This window comes from Diadema antillarum, unplaced genomic scaffold (genome assembly GCF_040938485.1).
Source record: "Diadema antillarum isolate AM-2024a unplaced genomic scaffold, OU_Dant_1.0 scf00000078, whole genome shotgun sequence".
Classification (NCBI taxonomy): Eukaryota; Metazoa; Echinodermata; class Echinoidea; order Diadematoida; family Diadematidae; genus Diadema; species Diadema antillarum.
The window spans coordinates 163,741-188,215 of NW_027270967.1; the positions used below are offsets into that span (position 1 = coordinate 163,741).

Sequence of the window (24,475 nt, forward strand, 5' to 3'; positions counted from 1 at the left end):
TCAAGCAAAAAGACAAAAGCTGTTTATCATCACGAAAAACCCAACACAGATCAATGTATCAACTATTCCCAGCTGAAGGAATGACATACTCTTGCCTATAAGACCCTGTTGCAATGCCATACCCATTGTCATGCCTAGTCTGGTAACCTACCCTATGTGTGACTGAAAGAATACTCACTCATATGGAATGAATTCTGCAAACCAAGGAGACAGCAGTTTGATGCAAATACCTGGGATTATGTCACAAAGTAGCACAAGCTGAATAAACAGGAAGTGAATATAATTAAATCAGAGAATAATGAATTATAGTCACATTTCTTACCAAATATCAGTGGCTAACAAATGCAGTTCTTGCATAAATCAGTCAGCAAAGTCATTTGTGTGTGCATGTGTAGAAAAAGGGGAATGAGTTATGTATATCTATTGTAAACAATATACCAAGATAGTGAATAACATATCTGTGTTATATGAAGATTTCAAGAAAATTTCACAAAACTATATTGTTTCTACTTAATGGAAACTTGTAGAAATTCAGGAGCACTGACGGTTCAAATGATATAGCACTGGTGCAGTGGCATATGATAAACAAACAGGTGCAAGTTAAAGCCTATCAAGTGCTTAATACATCCTTGTTTTTAACTCACAATGCAATAAATCTACTCCATTTTGCCCAACAGCATATGGGGGGGGGGGGGGGGGGGTTGTTGGTAATTCTGGGATTGATAATATGTGACCCGTGACAACGGTTTCAGGCAAAAGTCGCAAGAGCAAATTCCCTCCTAGGCGGGGTACAAAGATTTTGACCATTATTTTTGTCGATTTAGGTTTTTTGCATAAATCGAAATCTTTGATATGTTTTCTACATCTACACAAAATTTCAAAGCATAAGACTAAGTTTTTCCTATCGAAAATGGAATTTTAAGCACCCTACAGTATGTTGGATCGCACTCGTCTGTTTCGAGCTTCTTTCGAACGCCGCGCCAATATCCCCTGTGTTGCTACGGCGCAGGGTCTCGCATGCGATTGGCTGGTGCGTCGCATACATTTACATAATTCGGCTTTCGGAGACACCAGTTGCAGCATTTGGGGAATGCTTTGTCCATGCGTGCACGATTACATGCTCCATTGTTCTTGCTATAGTGGTTTATCACGCTCGCTCTGTAGTGCGTGCTCTTTGTTTGGCTTTCTATCCAAACTATTCTACCGCAATGTTCGACAACGGAAGTGAAACGAAAATCATGTAGCATGACATAATCGTGTGAAAAGAAAACTAGATATTCTCAAATTTGTCTACTTGTACATGTAGTAAAAATTATGACAGCAGACTGACTGAATAGAAGGTAGATGAGAGGAAAGGAGCAGTCACATGTGACCAATCATATTCAAATACTACACGTCAAGATCGCACCAAACTAACGAGTCGTGTTTGTTTGTTTGTTTTCATTTAATTAGCACCCCCGAACAAAGCAACATATGCATGTATTGTAAAAGCAAAACAAACAGGACCCTTGCCAGCACTAGCAATTTTTTGCCTTCAAAAGCGTCGCCAATGATAAAGACAAATCAACCATAATGAAAACGCGATTTGTAAATGTGTGGATTCACCACCGCTCCTGTTACATGCACACGGTCACGGTCATGGATGCCATTGCGTAATGCGTGCACCATACACATGTACACGTACACCATACGTGCAATTATCATATTCGCCATCTTGAAAGACGTATTGGTAAACAAACCCGAGCGAAACGCATTGTTTTTTGGCTCGATACGCTGAGCTCCGAGGAAGGTGCCCGGGAAATTTGACTCTCTCAGTGAGCCAATCAGAAGGCGATGTGGTTGCTAGAGACGGAGCTTAACATCGACTGGCACCATCGTACGGATGGGTGATTCTCCCCTCGCATCGCCGCTCGGACATTGTCTTTGGAAAAGAGGTGAATCTTCAAAGCCTGTTTTCTTGAAATTTTGTCAGGCTAACAACTTAAAAAGTGCATTTTATTTCTCTTTCTATGCCCACTTATGGTGCCGAAGAATACAAGTGTTTTATATCAATGCAAAGCTTAGGAAATGGGCAATGTGATTCAGTGGAAAAATGAATTTTCAAAATTCTCAACTTTTGCCTGAAACCGTTGTCGCCGGTCACATATTGTAAGGACCCTCTGAAAGAAACAAAGACCAACACTAAAGAGGTTATCTCAATAGCCGGGTTCACATGTACAAAATAGCGGGATGGCGATCGCGATCCACATCTCGAGTTTTTTTGCGAGCGTCCACACGTACCATATTAGCGGGATAGCAATCACGATCGGTATCCCGCTAATTTGGCGAGCGTCCACACGTACCGAATTATCCCGCTAATTGCCGATAGAGATAACAGCAAAGCCTGCAAACTGGGTCACACAGCGCCCTTCTCTATCACTGCCTGCGCGCACTTACCTTTGTCCATTGTCTTTTACGCGTCAGTGGTGTGGTTCGCGCGCTGTTGTTGTTGTGCTCCAAAGAGGTGAAGGACCTCTTCGCAGAGGCCTCGCTGTTGTGATGTGCACATTGCATGATGGGATGTAAAAACTGGAGATTCTAATCTCGACCATTCACACGTACCAGCGCGGGGCTAATTATCCTGCTAATTGACGAACCAGCGCAAGATTTCTTGGGATTAGCATCGCGATGCTTATCCCGCTAATTTTCGGGTTTTTTCTGTTCACACGTGCAAAAAACTCGGGATGACGATCGCGATGCAAATCTCGAGATTTGTATCCCGCTAGTAAATTGGTGTACGTGTGAACCCGGCTAATGGCAAAATTAGCCAATAGTTTATGTAATTAACACAAATATGACATTTACGCATTCGACATTTGTCAATCAAGATTGAGAATGAGAGAGAGAAAAAAAGAGAGACGGGGGGCCTCACAACGTCACTTACTGCTGTGCTAGTCGGGTTGCAGTCATATGGATTTTCGGGGCGAGTCCCGTTGGTCAAATTCTGAAAAGGGAAAGTCTCAGGAGTTGTCTGCAACAATTAACAAAGGCAGCAAAAATTTCTGTCACTTTACTAATAATTCATATTATCAATAGTTGATTTTGTCCATTACACACTTTTGGGGAGGAAAATCTAGTGGTAGAGAACCAAACAAAGAGAATCAAATCTCATTCACTTTTCACTAAAAATAGTTGCCATTTCTGTGAGATTCAAGAATCTGCGAGGACCATATCTGTTGACGTTCAAGGTATTGTATACCAAATAATGTATGGCCTTTACTCGTGCAAGGGAACAAGATTTCACACTCAGTGAAAGATGAGATACACTGTTTAAACTTGGCTTTGCCTCATTGAAAAGAATACCTCTTTGTCACCTTTTGCAAAATCTTGTACCATCACACTTGTGACCTTTCAATATTTGTATAACTATTTAATAATACCTCAATAATGATATAGGACCTTGAATCAGGTACATGTACATTGTAGCTAAAAATCAGACAACTGTGGTTTCAACTGCTAAAATGCACTCAGCCAATCAACACAGGCAATTAATCGAGTCACATGTCAGTATTTGTTCATTTCTTTTGTCTTACCAAACAGAGAAAAATGTGATTATCAAATATGAAGCTTGCAGTCATCATTGCTTACAATACATAAAATGCAAGAATCTACCAACATCTAACATCCCGAGCTGCATTCTATTTATGCCCCTGACACACACTCCAATTGGTTTCAATCATACAAATGTATGATGTAAAAACCTCACTCACAGTTTCAAGACAGCGATAGTAAGGAAATATCATTAATTATGGTACAATGGATAACTACAGTACTTAATCATTATGTATGCTGCATTCATCTAACTCAAGAATTGACATTCAGCATGACCATATCATAGAGGTTTTATCACATGAGTTTCAGGGAATTTTCAAGTTCCAGCTATTTTCATGTGACAGAGATACTACACGGTAGCTGCAACTGCATTAAAATGCAAATTGGTGCTGCTCTTGTATCACCCCCTTGCAAGCCCCTGATTGTTCTGTAAAATGAATCTTCACTAAATTTCCTACAATGTACACTGACATGAAATCGATAAGATAAAGTGTTCTCTGGCATAGAATTACTGTAACTCTAACTAAAGTAATGATGGGCTGTGAGAGGAAAAGGGACATATTGCATACTGTAAAATGAGAAATGTTCGCGTGCATTTTAATTTCGCGAATTTCGCGAGCGCCAAGATTCGCGAAATTAAAATGCACGCGAAATTTCTTATCTACACTATAATGCATTGAACGCAAGAGGCAATTCGCGAAAATTTCTTGCCACGAAAAAAGCCGTCGGCTCCAATTCGCGAAAATTTCATGCCGCGTATATATCATGTTTTACAGTAGCCAATTTACATGACTTGTACAATGTACTACTTTACATTTAAATTGCAGTACTGTATGTAGTCTTACATAAATTGATAGTGCTGTGAACAGATTTGTGGAATTTATTGTGGTCCTTGAACACACAAACCAAACCCCAAAACTGTGTATTACGTTAAACAAGGACGATGACATAGGGGGCCCACATATATTCTAGTAATGTAGCAATTCAATTCATTACAATACCTCTTGCTTTTAGTTCACCCGCGTAGGACTTAAAAGTACATTGCATGCATGTACCTTCTCCTTTTGTTCTGTAATTCCCATGAGCAACAAATCATGCATTCTTATGTAAAGCTGCTATGTCATCATCCTGTGATTCGTGATTTGTTATAAATTCAGAAAATATTAATATTCCTTAATATGCTAATCACATTAAATTCTGTAACTCTGTACCCAGTGTAACCAACTTGATGTTCAAATTAAAAAATCTGAAAATCATCTGGAGTTCTCCTTTTACCTCACCTGTTGTCTTTTGAGTTTTCACCACTGAATTATTCAATGATTATCAAAGCACTGTACAGGAAACCTTCAATATGTGTGCATGTACTGATAAGACACACATGTCAGAGTCATGTGCATGCTAAACTGTAATTACAAGGAGAAGAAATTGAACTACTTATAAATCAATTCAAAAGCCTTTCATGTTCTTACCACAGGGGCCAATATGGGCTGAATTTTCGCCTGTCCAAGTATGTCGTAGGCAGCGCTGAGCATGATCACGTATGGATAGTTGTTGCACATTCCAAATATCCTACACAAAACAACCAATATTATGTAATTTGAAAGAGGTCAAAGGTAAACAAAACTATCTCAGAATTATTTCTGCAACACCCAAGGCTCTTGGTAAGGTCTTAATAGGCTTTCAAATAAACATAACTTATAATAGACAAGAATAAACATGCAGTGATCTATTTTGCATAATTTAAACAATTGTCAAAATGAGAGTAATATTGCTGTAATAACTTGCAGGGAATTATAGGCCATTATATATGAATGGAATCTTCAGTTGCTGAAGGGTTAAAGGCATAATTTACCATTTGCAGATGAAACAAAAACCCAGCAGTAGTGCTTTAAATTGTTCTAAAATGTGAGTTAGGGATAGAAACAACCACTGTAAAAATTTGAATCCGTATAATCGATGTCAAATGTTGTTAAATACACAAAATATAAACAATAGTTATAATAAAAATGGTTCCAGACTAAAGCGTATACAGTTACGGTTTATTGAGAAAAACACTGATACATGGTTTTTGTATCTCCTTATATTTTAGGTTTTTATTGCAAAAATTTTATATGGTAGGATGTTTTATGACACAACAGACCTACACATATGAATCAAATGTGATACCTTGAACATTTTTGAAATAACTGATTCCAAAGGTAAACTGGACCTTTAAGAGAGTGGAGATCATAAAGATTTACCCACAAGTTCTTCAAGGCTTACTGGCAATTGGCATCAATGGTATCAGAATAGTATTGCCTGCGAAATGAGGAACATGAAAGTAATTCATTGTTGCACAAAAAGGGCCTTTATCTGATTGATTAGCCTGTACATATATAATATAAAATAAAAAATTATGCATCTTGTCTTACGAAGTGGGAAGGCGTAGGAGTTCTGTTGTGTTTTTTTTTCTTCCTTTCTATAAAGTAGTTTCACTTTCCCTCACTGATTTATTGACAATCATGAGTTACTTTGCATTGCGTGCCAGCAATAAGCTCATGATGTGTGAAAACTTTGTACCCCCAGGATGCTGATACCATCAGTGTATATGCATCTTTACGCAAATTGCCAGTGCTGCAATCTATTTGACCACAGAGTCATCTTATTGGGCAAAACCCGACATCTGCTTTGCATACCATTATCAGTATAACAGGAAACTGCATAGCACAAGGGAAAGGAAAAAAAAAAACAACACCCAAAATCTGTAATGTGAAAGTGGAAATTGTCATGGTGTGGAAATCTTCACGCAACCAGAAGCTAACGCAAAAGTATGCGCACATTTTTGCATGTCATAGTATGCTCCCGTAGTTAATGTCCTGATTCCGCGGATTTAAAAACATGCTATTTCTGACTCGTCTTACTCGGCCGAGCGTGAAACAGTACGAGTGCAAAAATATCCACATATACAGTACATATGAACACACCAAGGTAACTGTTTCTCCTAAGGGAGTACAATGTATCGCATGCATTTTTTTCCTCTTTTTTTTTTCAGGGCTGGGCTCATGATGCTCAGGTGCAAAAGAAAGTCAGAATTAGAACGAAAACGAGAATGTCTTATCATGGCATTATAGAAGATTGATCTGTACATGGTGTTATGCGCTGGATGTGCTCATATATACTGTACAAACTTAGATTTATAATCACAAGTCAATCATGCTGTCTGACAGGAAAAATACTGTACTGTATTCAGTTTTATGCATATCTTATGTTTCATTTCTATGTAGCGTCAATACCTTCAAGCCATATCTGACTATAATACTTTGAAAACTTAAAGTCACTAAAATGCAGTCAGATAGGGAGTACATCTATGCCACTAGAAAAACCACACTTGGTTCATCTCTTTTATAAACTTTTCTCCATTCTTACCAAAAAGCAGTCAAATTACGAATCGTGGTAGAGCGCAGGTCTGAGACACCATCACTTGCACTGCCCTGAATTTGGCTGTCCGTTTGATCTGATTCTCCCATTCTGACCAATTCCGTGTTCAGCTGCTACGACAGATGTTGATCTGTAATGTAAGAATCCAACACAGAGATAATAGCAGACAAAGCCCCTTGTAATTATATATGCAGGAGAAGATCACGTAAGTGTACATGGAGCCAACATGTGCATGTAAAATGTGTATACATGTGGAGCAAGCAGGGTAAATTACCCACATTTTAGTACATGTATGAAAATATCCACCACAACAATAAAAGGTTACTCATGACAACCCCTGTCACCTAATATACACACTGTACCTGACCTACCAACATATAGTATTAAAAGCAATTAACATAATATTTGACAGAAAAATCTGTCTTATCTGTCTGGAGTTTTTTATCCCTTATTTCTAATTTTACAGCCCTCCTATAGACTGGGGGATTCTGTGGAGCCAGGGGGGTGTTTCATCAATTTAGTCAGCACTGACAAGTTGTCAGTCTCTGACAATAACCATAATGATAGTAACAGTCAGTGACCAGAGCATCTCAGCCAATGAAAACCAAGGATTTTGCTAGAATTGTCAGAGACTGACAACTTGTTAGCGCCGACTAAATTGATGAAACACCCCCCCAGATGTAGTCTCCATGGAATGTATCCCCGACGACAAGATACACGTACAGACCAATCTTTCGTTCAACTGTGCATACACTGTACTTATTCTAGTGGCATATTATAAAGGTAACACTAAGAGAACTGTACAGTTTGTGTACAAAACTTGTGTATCACAGAACAGTTGTTGATTATAATTGTCAGGATGATACGTTGCTCTGTATGTTGATGTATGCAAATATTTGAACATATCCTGAAACTCATACACATACAGGACCTACATGTATATGACTAGATCTGTTTCAATATAAGAATTAACAAAGGATATTTGCTAATTTGTGTGCAATTGAAATGTACCTTCAGATAGCATTCAGAGGTAATTCATTTGTTGAATTCAAGGTTAGCAGACCATTACAGCATTGGTCATTTGAATACTATAATAATTGTAGTCTACCTCTTCATATTCTATGCAGTTCTGCCAAAAATGTTCGATGACTGTGCCTCTCATTTTCGGCATTCTTTGTTTGTCCATCATGTTTGTAATACTGCTTCCACTAAACAAGTGACTTTCATCTTTCACACTAAGAAAGATAATTTTCTGCTGGTCTAAATTTAAGGAGGTCACAATTCAAATAAAAGATCTTGAGCAAATTTCAAGTTTGGGTTCTCAGCACCGCCGGGTACATTAAGGCCCACTTTATTATTATTATTTTTTTTTTTGGTACAAAATTAACTCTAACAAAAGAGGGCAGAAGATGCCACTAAAATAACCAAACTACAGGTTCTCTTGTCCTCCACAAACATGAACAAATTATCGCAACTGGAGTGCTGGAGTTGTACACCTTCCAGTCACAAGCTCACATAGCGAAATGGGGGTATGAGGACAATGTCAATGCTATGTCAATGTGTGGGTAAGGGGACAGCTCTTTGTCTCCTATAGTTTGATATTGCTGGCCATAAACTTTATGGTCACAATAGATGCATGGACATTGCTTGGCCCCCTTCAATACCCACAGTGCATGTGTTGTAGGTATGGACAGGGACTAACATTTATATCTAGATTCTACCTGTATCATACATACTAGACTATATATATATTTAAGGGAGAGGTTAACTGTGACCAGCAGCCTCAACGTGTAGCGTAATGGGGCTGCGCACTACTGTAGCATTCAGGATCATGACAGGGGTAGTATCGCGGATAAATAGCAACTTAAAATCGAAAAATTGCTTCAGTCTGAAGACTTACAGGTGAAGTTGAAGTAATGACAACAAGTAAACGTGCAACGTTTGGTTCTGCCAATAGTCCCTTTCTGTTCAAATTAATGACTTAATGTGACTCGGTCGAGAGGAACCTGGGAGAGCTACACTGAATTGACGACCAGCGCATGCGCACACATCACATGCGCACAAATTTCGAATCCATTGACCGGATAAGATGTCTGTGTGCGCATGCTCTGGCCGTCAATTCAGTGTAGCTCTCCCAGGTTCCTCTCGACCGATTCACATCAAGTCATCAATTCGAACAGAAAGGGACTATTGGCAGAACCAAACGTTGCACATTACCTTCTTCTTCTTCTTCTGATTAAGTCTGCCTCCTTCAATAGACTGAAGATTCTTGCAGACTGGTGCTATTTACATTATAATACAATTTATTTACAGATATTTACAAGCACATAAAAAATATGACAAAAATAACTAGCAACTGTGATCAACCGTTAGACGGTTTCGAAATGATCCCACAGATGGCGCTGAAACAATTTCTGACGACAGGGAATTCCAGTTCCTTACAGTTCTTTGGAAGAACGAATGGCGATGCGATTCAGTTCTCGAATATGGTACCTGATAGGAGTGTGGTTGCGAGGCTCTCGTCAACTGAGCAGCCTGTTTGATAATATAGTCCTGTGCTGAAAGAGATGTAAGATTATTGTGTATTTTGTACATCATAAGTAGCCTGTCATTTTCTCTGTGCTGTTCCAGAGTGGTCCAATTAAGTTCTTGTAGCATTTTGGTGACACTCGAGGTGTTATGATAGCGATTTAAACTGAATCGCGCAGCTCTTCTCTGGACCATTTCCACTCGGTGGATTAGGTTCTTGGTAGATGGATCCCAAACTGTGGAAGCATACTCAACAATTGGTCGAACCAACGTTTTGTAAGCTGTGGCTTTAACATCAGAAGATTTTATGCGAAGATTGCGTCTTAGAAATGCAAGCACGTTATTGGCTTTATTGACAGTATTGTTGATGTGTTGGGTCCACTTCAGATCAGAAGTGATGGTTACACCCAAGTACTTCACGGATTCAACAGATTCAAGAGGGGCGTTATTTAGATGATACACGTGTTGCACCTTTCTTCTTTTACCTGTTGTCAACACTTCAACTTCTCCTGTAAGTCTTCAGATTGAAGAAATTTTTCGATTTTAAGTTGATATTTTTCCACGATACTACCCCTGTCATGATCCTGAATGCTAGTGTGCAGTCCCATTACGCTACGCGTTGGGGCTGCTGGTCACAGTTAGGGAGAGGTGTACCGGTACTTTACATAGTAACTTACATAATTATTGCTGACACCATATTTTATTGAACATCTAATTATAATGCTACACGGCTGAAATAAAATGAAACTATTTTGATGAATGTACATGTACATTCCCTTACATAAACAAAAACTGTTGACTCCAGAAAGCTAACTGTACTACTGGCCGTTTACATGTAATTAGTGTGACAGTCTATTACTATACATATTAGAAGTCTAATCGCACCTGCCAGAGACGTTGTTACAGGATTAATTTCTTCTTTAAGAACACTTAAACTTTAATGCCAATCTTTAATTGTCGGAAGACGTGGAAGAGTCTCTCTTCCTCCTTGTACCTCCCTGCCCTGGTTTACGCTATAGGCCTACATGTAAAGTTTACACAACACTGTTTGTCTGTAGATTCATTACCGGTATTACAAACACAGCCCTGTCGCAGTACAGAAGTCGCGACACGGCAGACGCCGTGCTTCGCACGGGATCTGGTCGGGCCAGTAGTCTTCAATACTTACGATAGGTTTTGCAGGCGATACACTGTGATCCTTTTCCCTGTAACGTTAGTTTTGTTCGTCCTGCTGTGAGGTCGACAGGGTAGAATTAAAAACTGTATCAAAGGACGAAGTCGGCTGGACACTTCGTATCCTTCTTCACCAGACGAGTCATGAAAACGAAAACATCACTGAGTACTACCACCGACGTGTACGCGTCATCGCTCTAAATTACAGACAGCTGCTGGGCTACACGATGGATAGTCCCAGTCTGAATCGTTGATCCGATTACTCAGTATTCTGTGCATGATCGATGTGTGTCCGGTGCGTGGTGCATGCAGGGTCGGTCACAAGAGTTGTTTACCGGCGGAACGCCACTTTAAATCCCACTTAAAAAGCATATAAAACAAAAGTCAATACTAAATGGGTTAGTCAAATACCGGTTAGTGATTGGCTAAACACAGTCACGTGATGGAGGCACATTGGTTATGTTCGCCCACTCGGGGCGAACATTTTTGTATAATGTTCTCCCATGGGAAAACATTTTCACGTAACAAATGACAAACGATACCAAACGATTGAACGATCATATTTTTCACGCAATAGGATAAATTTGCCTATTCCATACAATGTGAAAAAGCAGATTTGACTAACCCATAACAGATGACTGATGACTTTTGTTGTCGGGAACATGTACCAAACGTTCCACCCTCAGGGTTTGAAATGCTATTTCGGGAGGCAATAAGTCCCTTGATGACTTCGTCTCGGGACTTATAACCTCCCTCAATACTCTCTAAAAAAACAGAGTGAAAATATTCACTCTTAAAGGAGTGAATACAAAAAAGAGTGAATTTAGAGTGAAATTAGAGTGAATTTCGAGTGAAAATGTTCATTTTCACTCGTTTTAGAGTGACCTCAGGATTCACTCCAAAATCTTCGAGTGATCCTTGAGGTCACTCCAAAATGAGTGAAAATGAACATTTTCACTCAAAATTCACTCCAATTTCACTCTGAATTCACTCTTTTTTGTATTCACTCCTTTAAGAGTGAATATTTTCACTCGATTTTTTTAGAGAGAGTAGCATTCCAAACCCTTCGGGTGGAACATTCGGTATGTTCCCTCCCCCGCCAGTCATCATCTATATAATATCGTCCAGATATTAGTGCAAAAGTCAAAATCAGAGTCATGTATCATGTGAAAGTGTTTAAAACTGTTCCATCCTGAAAAGCCGGTTTTATCACTTACTTAGTATTTTCCACTTAATTCCCACAAATAAAACTGATAATAGATAATTTTCAAGTACAATTCTTTATTGAAAGATATATCAGGTTAGTGACTGGGCATCCCAAGTCTTATAGTAATTTTCATTTATTCATCATTTTTTTTTTGTCCAATTTCTATTCGCGCATTCCCGTGTCTTTACCATTATCACCTATCTTTATGAGAAGGGATAGCGGAAAGTAATTACCATCACAAAGACTTATCTTCCTTCTAGAGTATTATATCTGCCCGCATGCTATGGCAGATCCAGTTTGGCACATGCTTACAAATATTTTCGAGTGGCGGCATCGAACGTCTAGCAAAGGATAAGAGGGTTGTGAATCCATTCTCTTGAACCTCAATAATTGATACGACGAATGTACTCGCTATCGACAGCACAATTATAGCCTACCTTTACCACAACTCAAGCCTATACAAACAGCACTGGACAATTAACAACAAAAAGAAAAGGAAACTTACCGGCACAGTGAATTGCTTATTCATACTAAAATGACAAGTCCACCTTCATATGCATGTGGATTGAGTGAATGCAGCAATATATTAGTAAAACACATCAGTGAAAATTTGGGGAAAATCGGACAATCTGTTCGAAAGTTATGGATTTTCTAAGTATCTGTGCATTCACTGCTGGATGAGAAGACTATAACTACCACAGAGTATGATCCATTATGCGTAGAACGATATTAGGAAAATGATAAAGAGAATTTCACAAAATGTTTTTTTTTTTTGCAACAAGTGCACATTTCCTCAACTTGTCACTTACGTATATATTAAGGGTGATATTATTCCCCCTGCCTTCTGAAAGAGGCAAGGCCAGTGTTCTTTTACATTGAGAGAAAAGTGAAAATAAGATAATATGTTGAATTTTCTTTAATTTTCTTTATATGGTTGTACACAGTGACATCACAAGCTGTAGTAGTCTTCTCATCCATCCAGCAGTACATAAGCAGAAACTTCAAAAATTCATAACTTTTGAACCGCGGCTGGTCCGATTTTCCTCAAATTGTCAGTGATGTGTTCTATTAATGTTGCTGCATTCACTCAATGCATGTCTATGAAGAAGGACTTATCCTTTAAGAGTCTATAGCACAGGATGGATGGGAAACAAACAAACAAAAGTGAAAGGAAAAAATACTTCGCTACGTGAAAAGGGGAGGTCATGCTCTAACCAGGCAGATGAAAAGAAACTTTTCACCTCCCTGATATACCCGACATGAGTGAGTGCATGGGTGCATCCTCCAGCACCGAACTTTTATGTTTGTTTTTTTCATGGTTTTTTTTTTTTTTCAGTGGAAACTCAAGTTTCAATTTTGAAGAACAGTACACTGTAATATGTAGTGGACCTTTCTGAACGCGCTGAAAGGAGTAAAGTGAACGAGCAGTGCAATAGGTCTGGAAGAGGTATGATATCAAACGTCAAAATCAATTAAATTGTCGCCTTTATAGCATCATAATGCAACTTTGCATGGCAGCCATGACAAAACTTGGTGCCTGATCTTTGCGGATCGTGCATTGAACTGTTCAGAAAGTTCAACATCATAGATTCTTCTTGGCTTTGTTTTGATAAAGATGGATTGTAACCACGTCCAGGTTAATCGCTTTCTGTCAATGAATGTTCCCATCGGCAAGAGGCTTTCGTCGAGTCCATAACCATATATACTGAATAGGTCTTTTATTGCCCTGGGGTGCATATTATTTCTTATCACGGAAAACAGGCATCACACAATCGAAGATAGAAGGGCAGTGACCGGGTGGGAGGGCCATCCCCCTCTCACAAGAGGGAGCTCTTGATTTGTATTTTTAGAATACTGTACATGATATTGTAATTGCAATTTAGCAAGGTCAGTAAAATTGAAAATAAACTCTGTTTTTGATTGATTTGTTTCATATACTAATCAAATTGTTTGAAAATTATAGGCCTAATATCCAAGTCTAAAAAAGGGGGGTCAAAGAAAAAAGGTCACAGTCGAGTCTGGGCCATATTATACTGGCTGTCAAAATATCATTTAGCTCATTTACTCATAGTGAGTCGGCATATTAGAACTGACCAAGTGGGAGTGACGTTCAACCTATAAGAGGCCGGGTAATTTGTGTTACATTGTACAAAATTGTCAACCGACAAAATCGCCACTCTTAACTGCTCCGCCTTTTCTATGCAATTTTTCGGGTTCAACAAGGACATAACATGTGCCAAAAATTCGGAAAACAGAACTATAGATCCTTTCCCACTAGCACAGCTTCTTCCTCAGTGTCATCTGCCTGTGGAATGTACATCTAGCCTACAACAGTGGTATCTGCTCCGTCTATTGAATAGCCTTCCTGAGCCACTTATCACCACTTTCTACTCTGTTAGCTCTCCAGATGATGAGAAGCCTTATTTTTGTTTTCGTTTTCTTCACATCGCAATTTAGATCCTTCTTGCATTGTACTCAAGGATCATTTGTTATGTGTTTAGGGATCACACTCTCATCAATCATGACATGAACAACCACACTCTGCAAAGAGGATTATGCTCAATGGAAGAAGAAGAAGAAGAAGCTATTCTGGGAGTTGAACATGTTTATTTGCTGTCACTAGCTACACTCACTCTCATATTCAAATGGCATCAACCACAAACAAATACTGAGATAATTTGAATTGCTTCTACATGTATCAAATATATTTTATACATCTGTATTCTCTAGTTACACAAACATGGTGTAAAACACTCATCATACACGTACAATGTCTATACACATTATACAGGGAATGCCACAATTGAACATACACTGAATCTCGACATACACTTTTTCAACTACTTTGTGTCTTGATGTATTGCAGTATGTACTTTTCAATTACTGGTACACTATTCACTCTTTTCTCAGCATCAAATGTGCTGAAAATGAAAATACACTGATCAACATGCATTCCCAAATTATTCTCTCACTGTTTGGATGTGCATGTGTGTGTCTTTGTAAAGTCTTACCTTTAAAAATATCATTTTTTTTTTCTCGTTTTATCATGTAATAAAAACAATAATAAAATAATAAAACAATAAAAATAATAAAACAATAATAAAAATAATAAAACAATAAAAACAATAAAAACAATAAAACAATAAATCCTGTATGGAAGTGAAAAATGAACAGAACAGGCTTCTGTTTCTTCAAAGTGTACAATGTACACACAAACAAAATGACTCTGTGCACTATGCACATTTACAAAATCATTCGACACTATTACACATTTTTTAGCATCACTTTTTATCTAAAACACATGTTGCATGAAAAACAGTGTACTCCTGTAACAGCGAAACACGGTTATAAACAAAAATTCTGGTTTACAACGAAGCAAAAATTCAGGCACCAGTATCATCCCCCTTTTATTATTTATTGATATTTTTTTTTGGTTATAATGAAACTATGATAAAACAAGAGAAAACTCCTGTATATGCCAGGACTTTGTCATAACAGGAGTATACTGTAAAAGTGACTGAAAATAATTATAGAAAAGAAGATATTGAGGTGCAACTTCAATGTCCCATGCTAAATCCTGGTACACAACAACTTTCAAGCGCAGGGTTACGATGTAAACAGGTAATGTAGCAAAAGAGTTTGGTGAAATCTTGAGCAATTATTGTTATTTTTTTCTCTCTATTTTAGGCACTTGATTCTCAGACCAAGTGCCCCAAAAAGATGCAGCACAAGTCATGAATGCACTTTTTTTTAGTATTAAAAACCATGTATGCAGTGTACATGTATATGTATTCAACATGGTTTACATGTTACGCATCCCTAAAAACTCTCTAGACATGTGAAGATGTTAAGATGCATTATCATTTCTCCCCACAGCAGCCAACACGGCACATTGGTAAAACCGACTGCCCTGTGTGACATGACGTATAAAACAAAAGTTTGGGCATCATCCAGGATGCTTTTTAAGATAAACAGGCATGGAAGGATTGCCATGTTTGGTGTAGTGAGTGGAAAATCAAAACAAGATGATGATTTTTTTTTTTTTTTTTTCAGGAGTATGGGTAACATAGCATACACTGGTTTCCACATTTACATCAACCCATAGTATCCTTTCATTTTACAAAAATATGAACACGATCATACTGATGATTTTAGGGAGGGACAGTTTGAATATAAACATGATAGAGTCACCTTTTGTACTTTCTATCAATTCAAAGTTGGTAACACAGCACACTCATTGTGACAGAATCACACTACAGTACTGGTCTGTTGTTATCTGCAGTAATGACACTGCCACATACAATTACAGCATAACTGTACTTGAAATCTCTATTCAGAGGGGTGAAGGTTCAGATGTGAGTTCTTCAAAATTCAATTTGCAGAGGGAGACAAAATTGAAGAAACTCACACCTGATGCTTGTGCTTGTTATACAACCATGTCGAGGACTGATGTGCAAAAACTCGATACTGTCAAAAAGACATGTTATTGATGCAGCGGACAGAATATAGGATGATGAATCATTTTTAAACCCATTGAAGACGAGTCCCGAGATACTCCGGCAGGTGTCTGATGCGAAAATGCATGTTTTTAAACAAAGTCAGTCTGTCTTTCAAACAGGTTAAGTTGAAAGGTTTGCCCAAATTATCAACTACTGATATCAGAACAAACTAAAAAGTGTACACTATACTTAAAATATCGACTCACGGGTGCATTTCTGCTGCACAATATATCTGGTAGTACATGACACAAACAGAAGTGCATATATTTTTCATTGTATGTAGCATGTTATGTGATCAAAAGAAACATTAGTGTCACATAACTTTTGCCATGAATCCCCTGGGATTAGTTTTTACAATTATCAACCACTCAATGTCTGAGAATTATAACAATTATAATACAAAAGGAATGTCATTATGTCCAAACTCCTTGGGCCTATTGAAATCAATCTTTTTATATCAACGTTGCGCTACATCAGAAACTATGAACTCTGGAACACTGTAATCAATGTTGCGCTACATCAGAACTCTGAACTTTGGAACAACGGAAAAGTGTATAAAATGTGATTTTTGTTAAAACAATCTATTTTGTGATGAGAGCCTACTGTATGATGTAAATATACAACACACATCAGGAGATTTATATTGTATCCTCTATATACAGTCCAACTTCAATCTGTGTAAGTAGAACTACTACTTGTACACTGTAAATAATTTTCTTGCCTGACTTCTAAACAGAAGACAGGTATAACATCCGCGGAAATTTCAAATTCAGGAATCAACCTTCCATCTGACATCACATATACATGTATTAATCTATGCATGGGACTACTGATTATTATCATAGTGAAATCATGAAATTTTTTTACAATATTTATATGGACAAATGTACTGTTTATAATGGCAACTGGTTAGTCAAAAATCTCATTATTTTCAATACAAATATGGCTTTTCACTGGCTTTGACTGGGGACTGACCCCTTGGTAAAATTCTGTTTCTGGTATTTTTTTTCTTCTTTTTTTTATGGACAACTAGCAACATAACTTAAGAAAGAAAAGAAAATACAAAAACATTACACAAGTTACTTGTGATAAAAAAAAAGTAGATATATTGCAATGGTTTTTCTAACTGAAGTATTCTAAGCTTGCCTTTGCCTTTTTCCATTTCATGAAGAAATGAGTAGAACTCGGGCACTGACAACTCTGTGAGGGAGACAAGTGAAGGGGAAACGAAAATTGAATTAAATCAGATAAGGGCCCTTAATAAACATTCAAAACATTAGAAATCCAAGAATCTTCAGGAATGAAGGAGGGATAGTGATCTGAAGATGAAGACAAAATTAGAAGAAGAAATGGAAGGAGTATAGTCTAAGTCTTGTTTGTTTACTCTATCAACTTTCTGTGCTTTGGGAGCCAGTGGCTGCTGATGATGATTGGCATGGTATCCTTTATAAATAAAAACCAACAACTCCAGTTCTTCACTCGTTATTAAGTTTATGAAATACATTAGACAGAAGGAAAACATGATGAGCAAAAGTTTTAATATTTTAGACACTGTATATAATAACCCCCCAACAAAAAATGCACAAAACACATATAATCCAATGCAGAGAAAAAACTTACCCATGTAGACATTTTCTGTCTTGTTGCCCTTGTTTACAACAAGCTTCATCTGGATAAATGTACTCCCAACCTGCTGTAACTCACTACTCGCTGCCCGTCACTGTCACAAATCATGCAGAGAAGAATGATACATGAAAGTGCAATGTCTAGGTCAAATGTCACATGATCAAAATGTTACAGTAGTGGGTACACTTAAATAATACAATAAGTGAGGTGCTGTGGTAAACAGCACAGAAGGCTTGCATCATACAAATGTCAGGGGCGGATCCAGGGAGGACCGCAACCGGCGCACGCCCCCCCTTTATTTTTTGTTGAAACAAAAGAAATAAAAAGAAAAAAAATGGGGGGAGGGGGTGCGTGCGCCCCCCTTTAATTTTGTAAACGTGCCCCCTAATTACGGAATTCCTGGATCCGCCCCTGAATGTAGCATGCAGGCCAAAAGTTGTACAGTGTAACAGTGCAACTCTGGTTATAAACGAACACGGTTTATATTGAAATTCTAGGTACAACATTAAATAAAAATTCAGGCCGCAACATTATCCACTCTATGTATTTTTATTGTTTTATTTTGTTCGGTTTATAACGAAATTTTGATATGATGTCATATTAAATGGTATCCCCGGGGTACCAAATAAAAATCAGCCATTTTTGTTGAATTATTTTATTCTTTTCAAAAAGGTTGTACCCTGGGGTTGCCAAAAAAGTGGAAATTATTTTGGTTGCTGGAGCTAGCACGTGTTAGCCACTACACTGCATTGTACTGAAGCACACGCTAAATTGCTAGCACAGCGTGCCATGCATGCACAGTACAAGCATGTATAACATGCAGTAGCATGGGAATGACGATGTACACGCACACACAGTGCATGCATTTTTCTGCGGCTGTCCTCAAGTGGACGTGAGGTGGCGCTACACAACCTGGTACCCGGGGTACTTGATACGGTACCCCAGGGTAACGCATGATACATCATATAATGAAAGAAAATTTCCAGTTCCCGAGGACTACATTATAATGGGAGGCCACTGTAATAAAAATCAAACTGTTCATAGACCCCCCCCCCCCCTCCCGAGTGCATATATATGATGTTGAGCCCATCACTATCAAAAGCAGGTACCTGTACTGTAGATGTACACATACCATTGTTGTATCAACCTCTTAACTCTGTGTTTCATCACCATCAATTTTTGTCAGCACAGTCACAAGTAAAAACTCTTGAAGCTTGGCTGGTGAAACCTTTCCACAAGTCCTAAACATCTTCAATACCTGGTTTTACTTCGATTTCAGACAGATCAAAGGAAACTCCTCCCCCCCCCCCCCCCCTTTTCAATTATTTATTATATATGTAGAAGCCCATGCACAACGTTTCAAGTTTATAGTTCTAAAACTGGTGATATCATCAAGATAATCAAATAAGATAAATCTTCTTTAAAAACAAAGAAAGGTAGAAAAACAAATTCTGCGACAGTGGCTTGGGCTTCTCACCTCCAAATTTCCACTCCATGTCTACCAGCTGATTCACCATCAACGTTTGTCCCACAGCACTCCGGGAGAGCCCCACCAGGTTACTTTTCCACTGACAGAGATTAAACAACAGTACAATAACAGTGACAGTCATCCATATCATGGTCTGCATCACAAAAATCTCAAAAACTAGCCAATATATGGATCTTTAGTTGAGCGCAGACTCTGAAACAGAGTAGGCTCCAAGCTTTAAAATGATGTATAACTCAATACAAATGGATTTTCCTAACCTATCTTTATAATGGAAAGGAATCACACATTCTAGCAAAGAGCTAACTGAGAAAAGAGGCTTCGATTCAAGTTGCATAATCTCACCGTCCTGTACTCTGTACAATGAGTTCGACAAACAACAGGATGTAAACTCTGTAGCAACCACAATGAAGGGATTATCAGATTAAGTTGAAATTTTCCACACTCATGAAGTGAAGTCTATTCATGATTGATTACAACTTCAATTGCAGTAGCTCCATTCTGCTAAATTCATTAGAGTTTACAGTGGGGAAGTAGAAAACAAAGTGTTCTTAAATAGAAAAAATTCAAAAAGCACAATTTTCCATTGGCATTATGACCCAAATTGTAGAACTGTGTAAAAGATGAGTTGCTCTATCAGAAAATATGAAAAACTGAAGATTCACTAGGTTGACTAATCTTCCTATTTTGAAGTACAAGCATCTGGACCCCAATGGAAGATCAGCTGGAGTAGCTGAATACGGTCTGTCCAGCCCATCTTGTCAGATGGCAAATGAAAAAAAAAAAAGCTTGGAATGAATATTTTATCATCTTAAACTATTTATTTCCTCATCATCTGTCATGTCTGATGAATCACAATCACATTCTTCTGTAGTTATTGGTCACATTACAATATCACATCAAATACAATCCAGTTACCTTTTCCGATACATGACTTGATTTCTCCTCTGATAGGCCTGTTTGTGAAAGATAGAGGATGACAGTTCAGCATGGATGAATACCAGACATAAAATCCTAAGGACATTTTCACCATATCACTTCTGACAAAGCTTTAGACTTCTTATTTCAAGAAAACATACTACCGTACTCACAAGAAGACTTCTGTTCGGGGCATAACTGATGGGGTCCAAGATACAAAATACTGCTTAAAAATCAGTTCTAATCAGATTGTTGAGTTTATGTTATCTATCACTTGCAAAATGGCATCTGCTTACATCGTGTGATGGTTCTTAGCATCACATTCAAGGAATTAAGCGTACACTGTAACTTATGTCTTGTAACTCAAAATGGCATCTGCTTCCATTGTGTGATGGTCCATAGCATCACATTCAAGGAATAAAGCATACTCTGTAACTCGTATCTCACATGACAAAAGTTGAAATGAATAATGTATACTCTTAGAGTTTGTCACTACGTAAAAGAGAAAGAGAGAGAGGAAAGAGAGATACCCTACTAATACTATTCACCTTTGTCCATGCATTCTCAAACCTATTATAATTACAGACAATACTTAATATCATCTAAAGAACTGGTTACAATTGAGAAAGTGTTAGAAATATAATCATGATTATGCACAAAGTAAACAGGGAGATATATCATGGCATACCTAAGTTGATGAAATCTTCCTTCAAGTCACTAGGACTGAGATTCCTCCTCACTGCACCTGTAATTCACAAAATAAAAATAACACACAAATGTTGAATCTGAAACTCCAATTGGCACTGGAGCTAATTATTGTATTACATGCAAAACTGATCTTAATCAAGTTTCACTTGCATACAGCATAATTAGTGAGAAGAGTCAATGACAATAACAACCACAACTCCTTTGAAATAAAAGTGGACCTCACATACACGTGATATGAATGCATCCTTGCCAAATATTTTTATCCATAGCTGCTACTTTGTTCAGTCATAAAACAGCACTCATTGAATTGCAATTGTGCCCCAAAATTTTGAAAAATTGGTAACACTTACTGTAAGGCACTGCAAGAAGGCTCTTCACAACATTTCTCAGGGCGGGGCCACTCACTCCTTGTTCATCAGCAAAGTCATCAAGCTGACTCAGTAACCTGCTGGACTGTTGAATCAATCACACAGAACACATGTCAATCTCTGGTAACACTCATTTCTTCCACATTAGAAAACATTTGCAATACATCTAGGTGAACTACAAGTAAATTAAGTACGATTCTATGACACTGTACAGAGTAACATTGATATGAATGGGCAGAAAGTGATAATACGTTTATCGACTTTTGAACAAGTGCGTGCCACAGTCCACGTTGACTTACATGGGCATAGTGGTGCACATTCATTCTAACAATAGTAACATCATGAAACTTTAACCCCAGAAAAGGGGGGGGGGGGGGGGTCGATACACATACACAAGTGCAAGTACACTGTACTACACTTCCAAATATGGCAATTGATACCGGTACTGTTTTGGCAATTCCTTTGTTCTTAATTCACTTGTTTATCATGGTTTATGCTGGATGGCTTGGTGATTTGTGTACTTGAGCAACACTTGAGGATGTTGACAGAGATTTACTTCCTCAAAATCTATGGCACACATGTCACATGCTCAGTTTTCACACAAAATATCCCAATACCGCAAATGCAATTAACACATTTATTGTAGTGGCGCAGGACATGACAACCTCACACATGGTTGAGTCCAGCTATTATCACAACGCAGGGCATATTATTGCATATCATGCTGTAGATCTACATCTAGTCTACTCTACATGGTCTAGAATCGCATGTTCTTTTTGGTGAATCCCACCATGCACCAGTTAGTGAGTTACCACTATATACCACTGCACTGACTTACCGTATTGGGCTCCAGGAGAAAGCTGAAGACGATGGTCACTAATTGGGAAAATTGCTGGAAAAAAAGCAGAATGAAAGCACTAGAAAATAAGTATGAAGCAGTACAAGCCAGTTTTATTACTTATAGATCTACGCCTCATCTGACAATAGAAAGTCTCACTCGGTGATCTCACACACTGCATGAGCTGCATACGTTACGGCTTGGATGTCAATACATACTACACCAAAATATATACATGGGGCAATGCATTAGTCAGTTCGTGGATATTGTCACTAAAACTAAGGACTAAGGTAGCTGCCGTCGAAATTAACGGTTGTTTTGAAGAATTGAACAGTACTGACAAGGGGAACCAACTAACCTCTTCATTAAATTTGTTGAGAGACTGTATGTCTGAAAACATAGAGTCTGTAGGTGTTTCCGACGTGAAGTGGAAGGAGCTCGCCATGTTGCAATCCAGTCGTTTAGATAGGGGATTAATGATAAAGAAGCCCCTCCCCCTACTCGCCCGACTGCTGTCTTGAAAAGGGCTCAACGCACAAAGCCCGGGTGCAATAGCTAAAAGATGTTTCAGAGAATGACATAATTTGGATGTTTTTCTTTTTGAACGCATAGGAGATAAGATCTATGTATGTATGTATGTATGTATGTATGTATGTATGTATGGTTATGTATGTATGTATGTATGTATGTATGTATGTATCTATCTATCTATCTATCTATCTATCTATCTATCTATCTATCTAGGGCCTATCTATCTTTATCTATCTATCTATCTATCCATCCATCATTCCATCCATTTATCTATCTATCTATCCATCTATATATCTATCCATCCATCTATCTATCTTTCTATCTATCTATCTTTCTATCTATCTATCTATCTATCTATCTATCTATCTATCTATCTATCTATCTATCTATCTATGGCCTATACCTATCTTACCAATCTCTCTATCTTCATTATACAAGATATTGTAACATTCATCCATCCATGTTTAACCCAACCCGTATTTGGAGGACCCCATAGCAATCCCTGTAGACTTATCCTGACCGGACGAGGGAAATACATTCCACACTCCAATTCAGGTTTTCAGTCATGTTACTTCATCTGCTGCAGTATTATCATTATTGGTTTGTTTGTTTGTTTGTTTGCTTGTTTGTTTGTTTTCTTTCCTTTTTTTGTAAAAAACTTGGGAAGAGCACTGATGGAGTGGAGTGGTGTTGGCCAACTTTTCATAGTTAAACGCACCCTATAACAGCAAAGGTGCCAAACGCAAGTAGCCACGAGTATTTCAGACATCGTTGTAACTGCAATGCTATGGGGGTACAATTGTCGCAGACCTCTTTGATCCATAGTGTTATAAGTTTCTTTCGTTTGTTCCCTTGTCATTAAGTTCACCCTGTATTTATATACATGTACGTTCTACGCTGTCCATACTTGGTGTATTCAACTTTTTGTATACGGTATAAGTTACCCATATACAGGCTTCCCCTTTGGGTATATTTCATCACATTTTTCTTGCTTTATTTCATTTTGCAAACTTGATGTTGATACAAATGTAGATGATTATATATTCGTTTACTTACCGGTCTGACATCTCCTTTTAATGTTTCTACATCATTTCGGTATTTCATTTTATGTTAGTAATATTATCATAGTAATGGTAAGATAAATCATTATTATTTTCTTGTAGTTATGTGATAAATTACAAACTTAAGTTAAATTGACGCGTCCTTATACGGGACGGGCCTCTGTGAGACAAACTACATTGTATTGTCAGAGGAAAAATTTGTAAGTGGATAAAGAACAAAGCAAAAGATAAGTTATTAAGAGTAGAGGCGCGAAAGATAAAATGTTTGTGATTAAAAACATATAAAGGCATAGACATGTACGTGCAAATATAATGGACGTCTTCTATACATCCCTGGCACTTTAACGGTAATGCTTTTTTTTCCTCTTTTTTTTTTTCATATCGCTCCCCCATGATGGGACAAACCAACCTTTTAAACATGGAACTTGCATATTATCATACATGTATATTATTGGCGTCCAGAGATGACTGGAGCACCACTGCACATTTTTTTTTCACTTGAAACAGAAAAAAAGCTTCCAGT

The 24,475-nt window shown here is 37.9% G+C and overlaps 2 protein-coding genes across 2 annotated transcripts in view; both read right to left on the reverse strand.

Moving 5' to 3' along the window:
* The window catches only part of LOC139717618 (battenin-like), a 47,633-nt gene extending 36,771 nt beyond the window's left edge, over window positions 1-10,862 (reverse strand). The window contains exons 1-5 of the mRNA XM_071629125.1: window positions 10,706-10,862; window positions 6,997-7,138; window positions 5,061-5,160; window positions 2,924-3,010; window positions 179-258 (exon numbers count right to left, since the gene is read on the reverse strand). Coding sequence (XP_071485226.1) covers window positions 179-258; window positions 2,924-3,010; window positions 5,061-5,160; window positions 6,997-7,097 — 368 coding nt within the window. The 5' untranslated portion in view covers window positions 7,098-7,138; window positions 10,706-10,862. The remainder of the gene's footprint in view (window positions 1-178; window positions 259-2,923; window positions 3,011-5,060; window positions 5,161-6,996; window positions 7,139-10,705) is intronic.
* A 6,676-nt stretch (window positions 10,863-17,538) lies between these two features.
* Window positions 17,539-22,817, reverse strand: LOC139717619 (COMM domain-containing protein 7-like). Its single transcript, XM_071629126.1, is given in 9 exon segments — window positions 17,539-17,571; window positions 17,573-17,616; window positions 18,037-18,126; window positions 19,520-19,610; window positions 20,447-20,484; window positions 21,135-21,191; window positions 21,505-21,607; window positions 22,361-22,414; window positions 22,719-22,817. Coding segments are annotated over 9 exon segments (597 nt in total). The 5' UTR covers window positions 22,806-22,817.
* Between the last annotated feature and the right edge of the window lie 1,658 nt (window positions 22,818-24,475).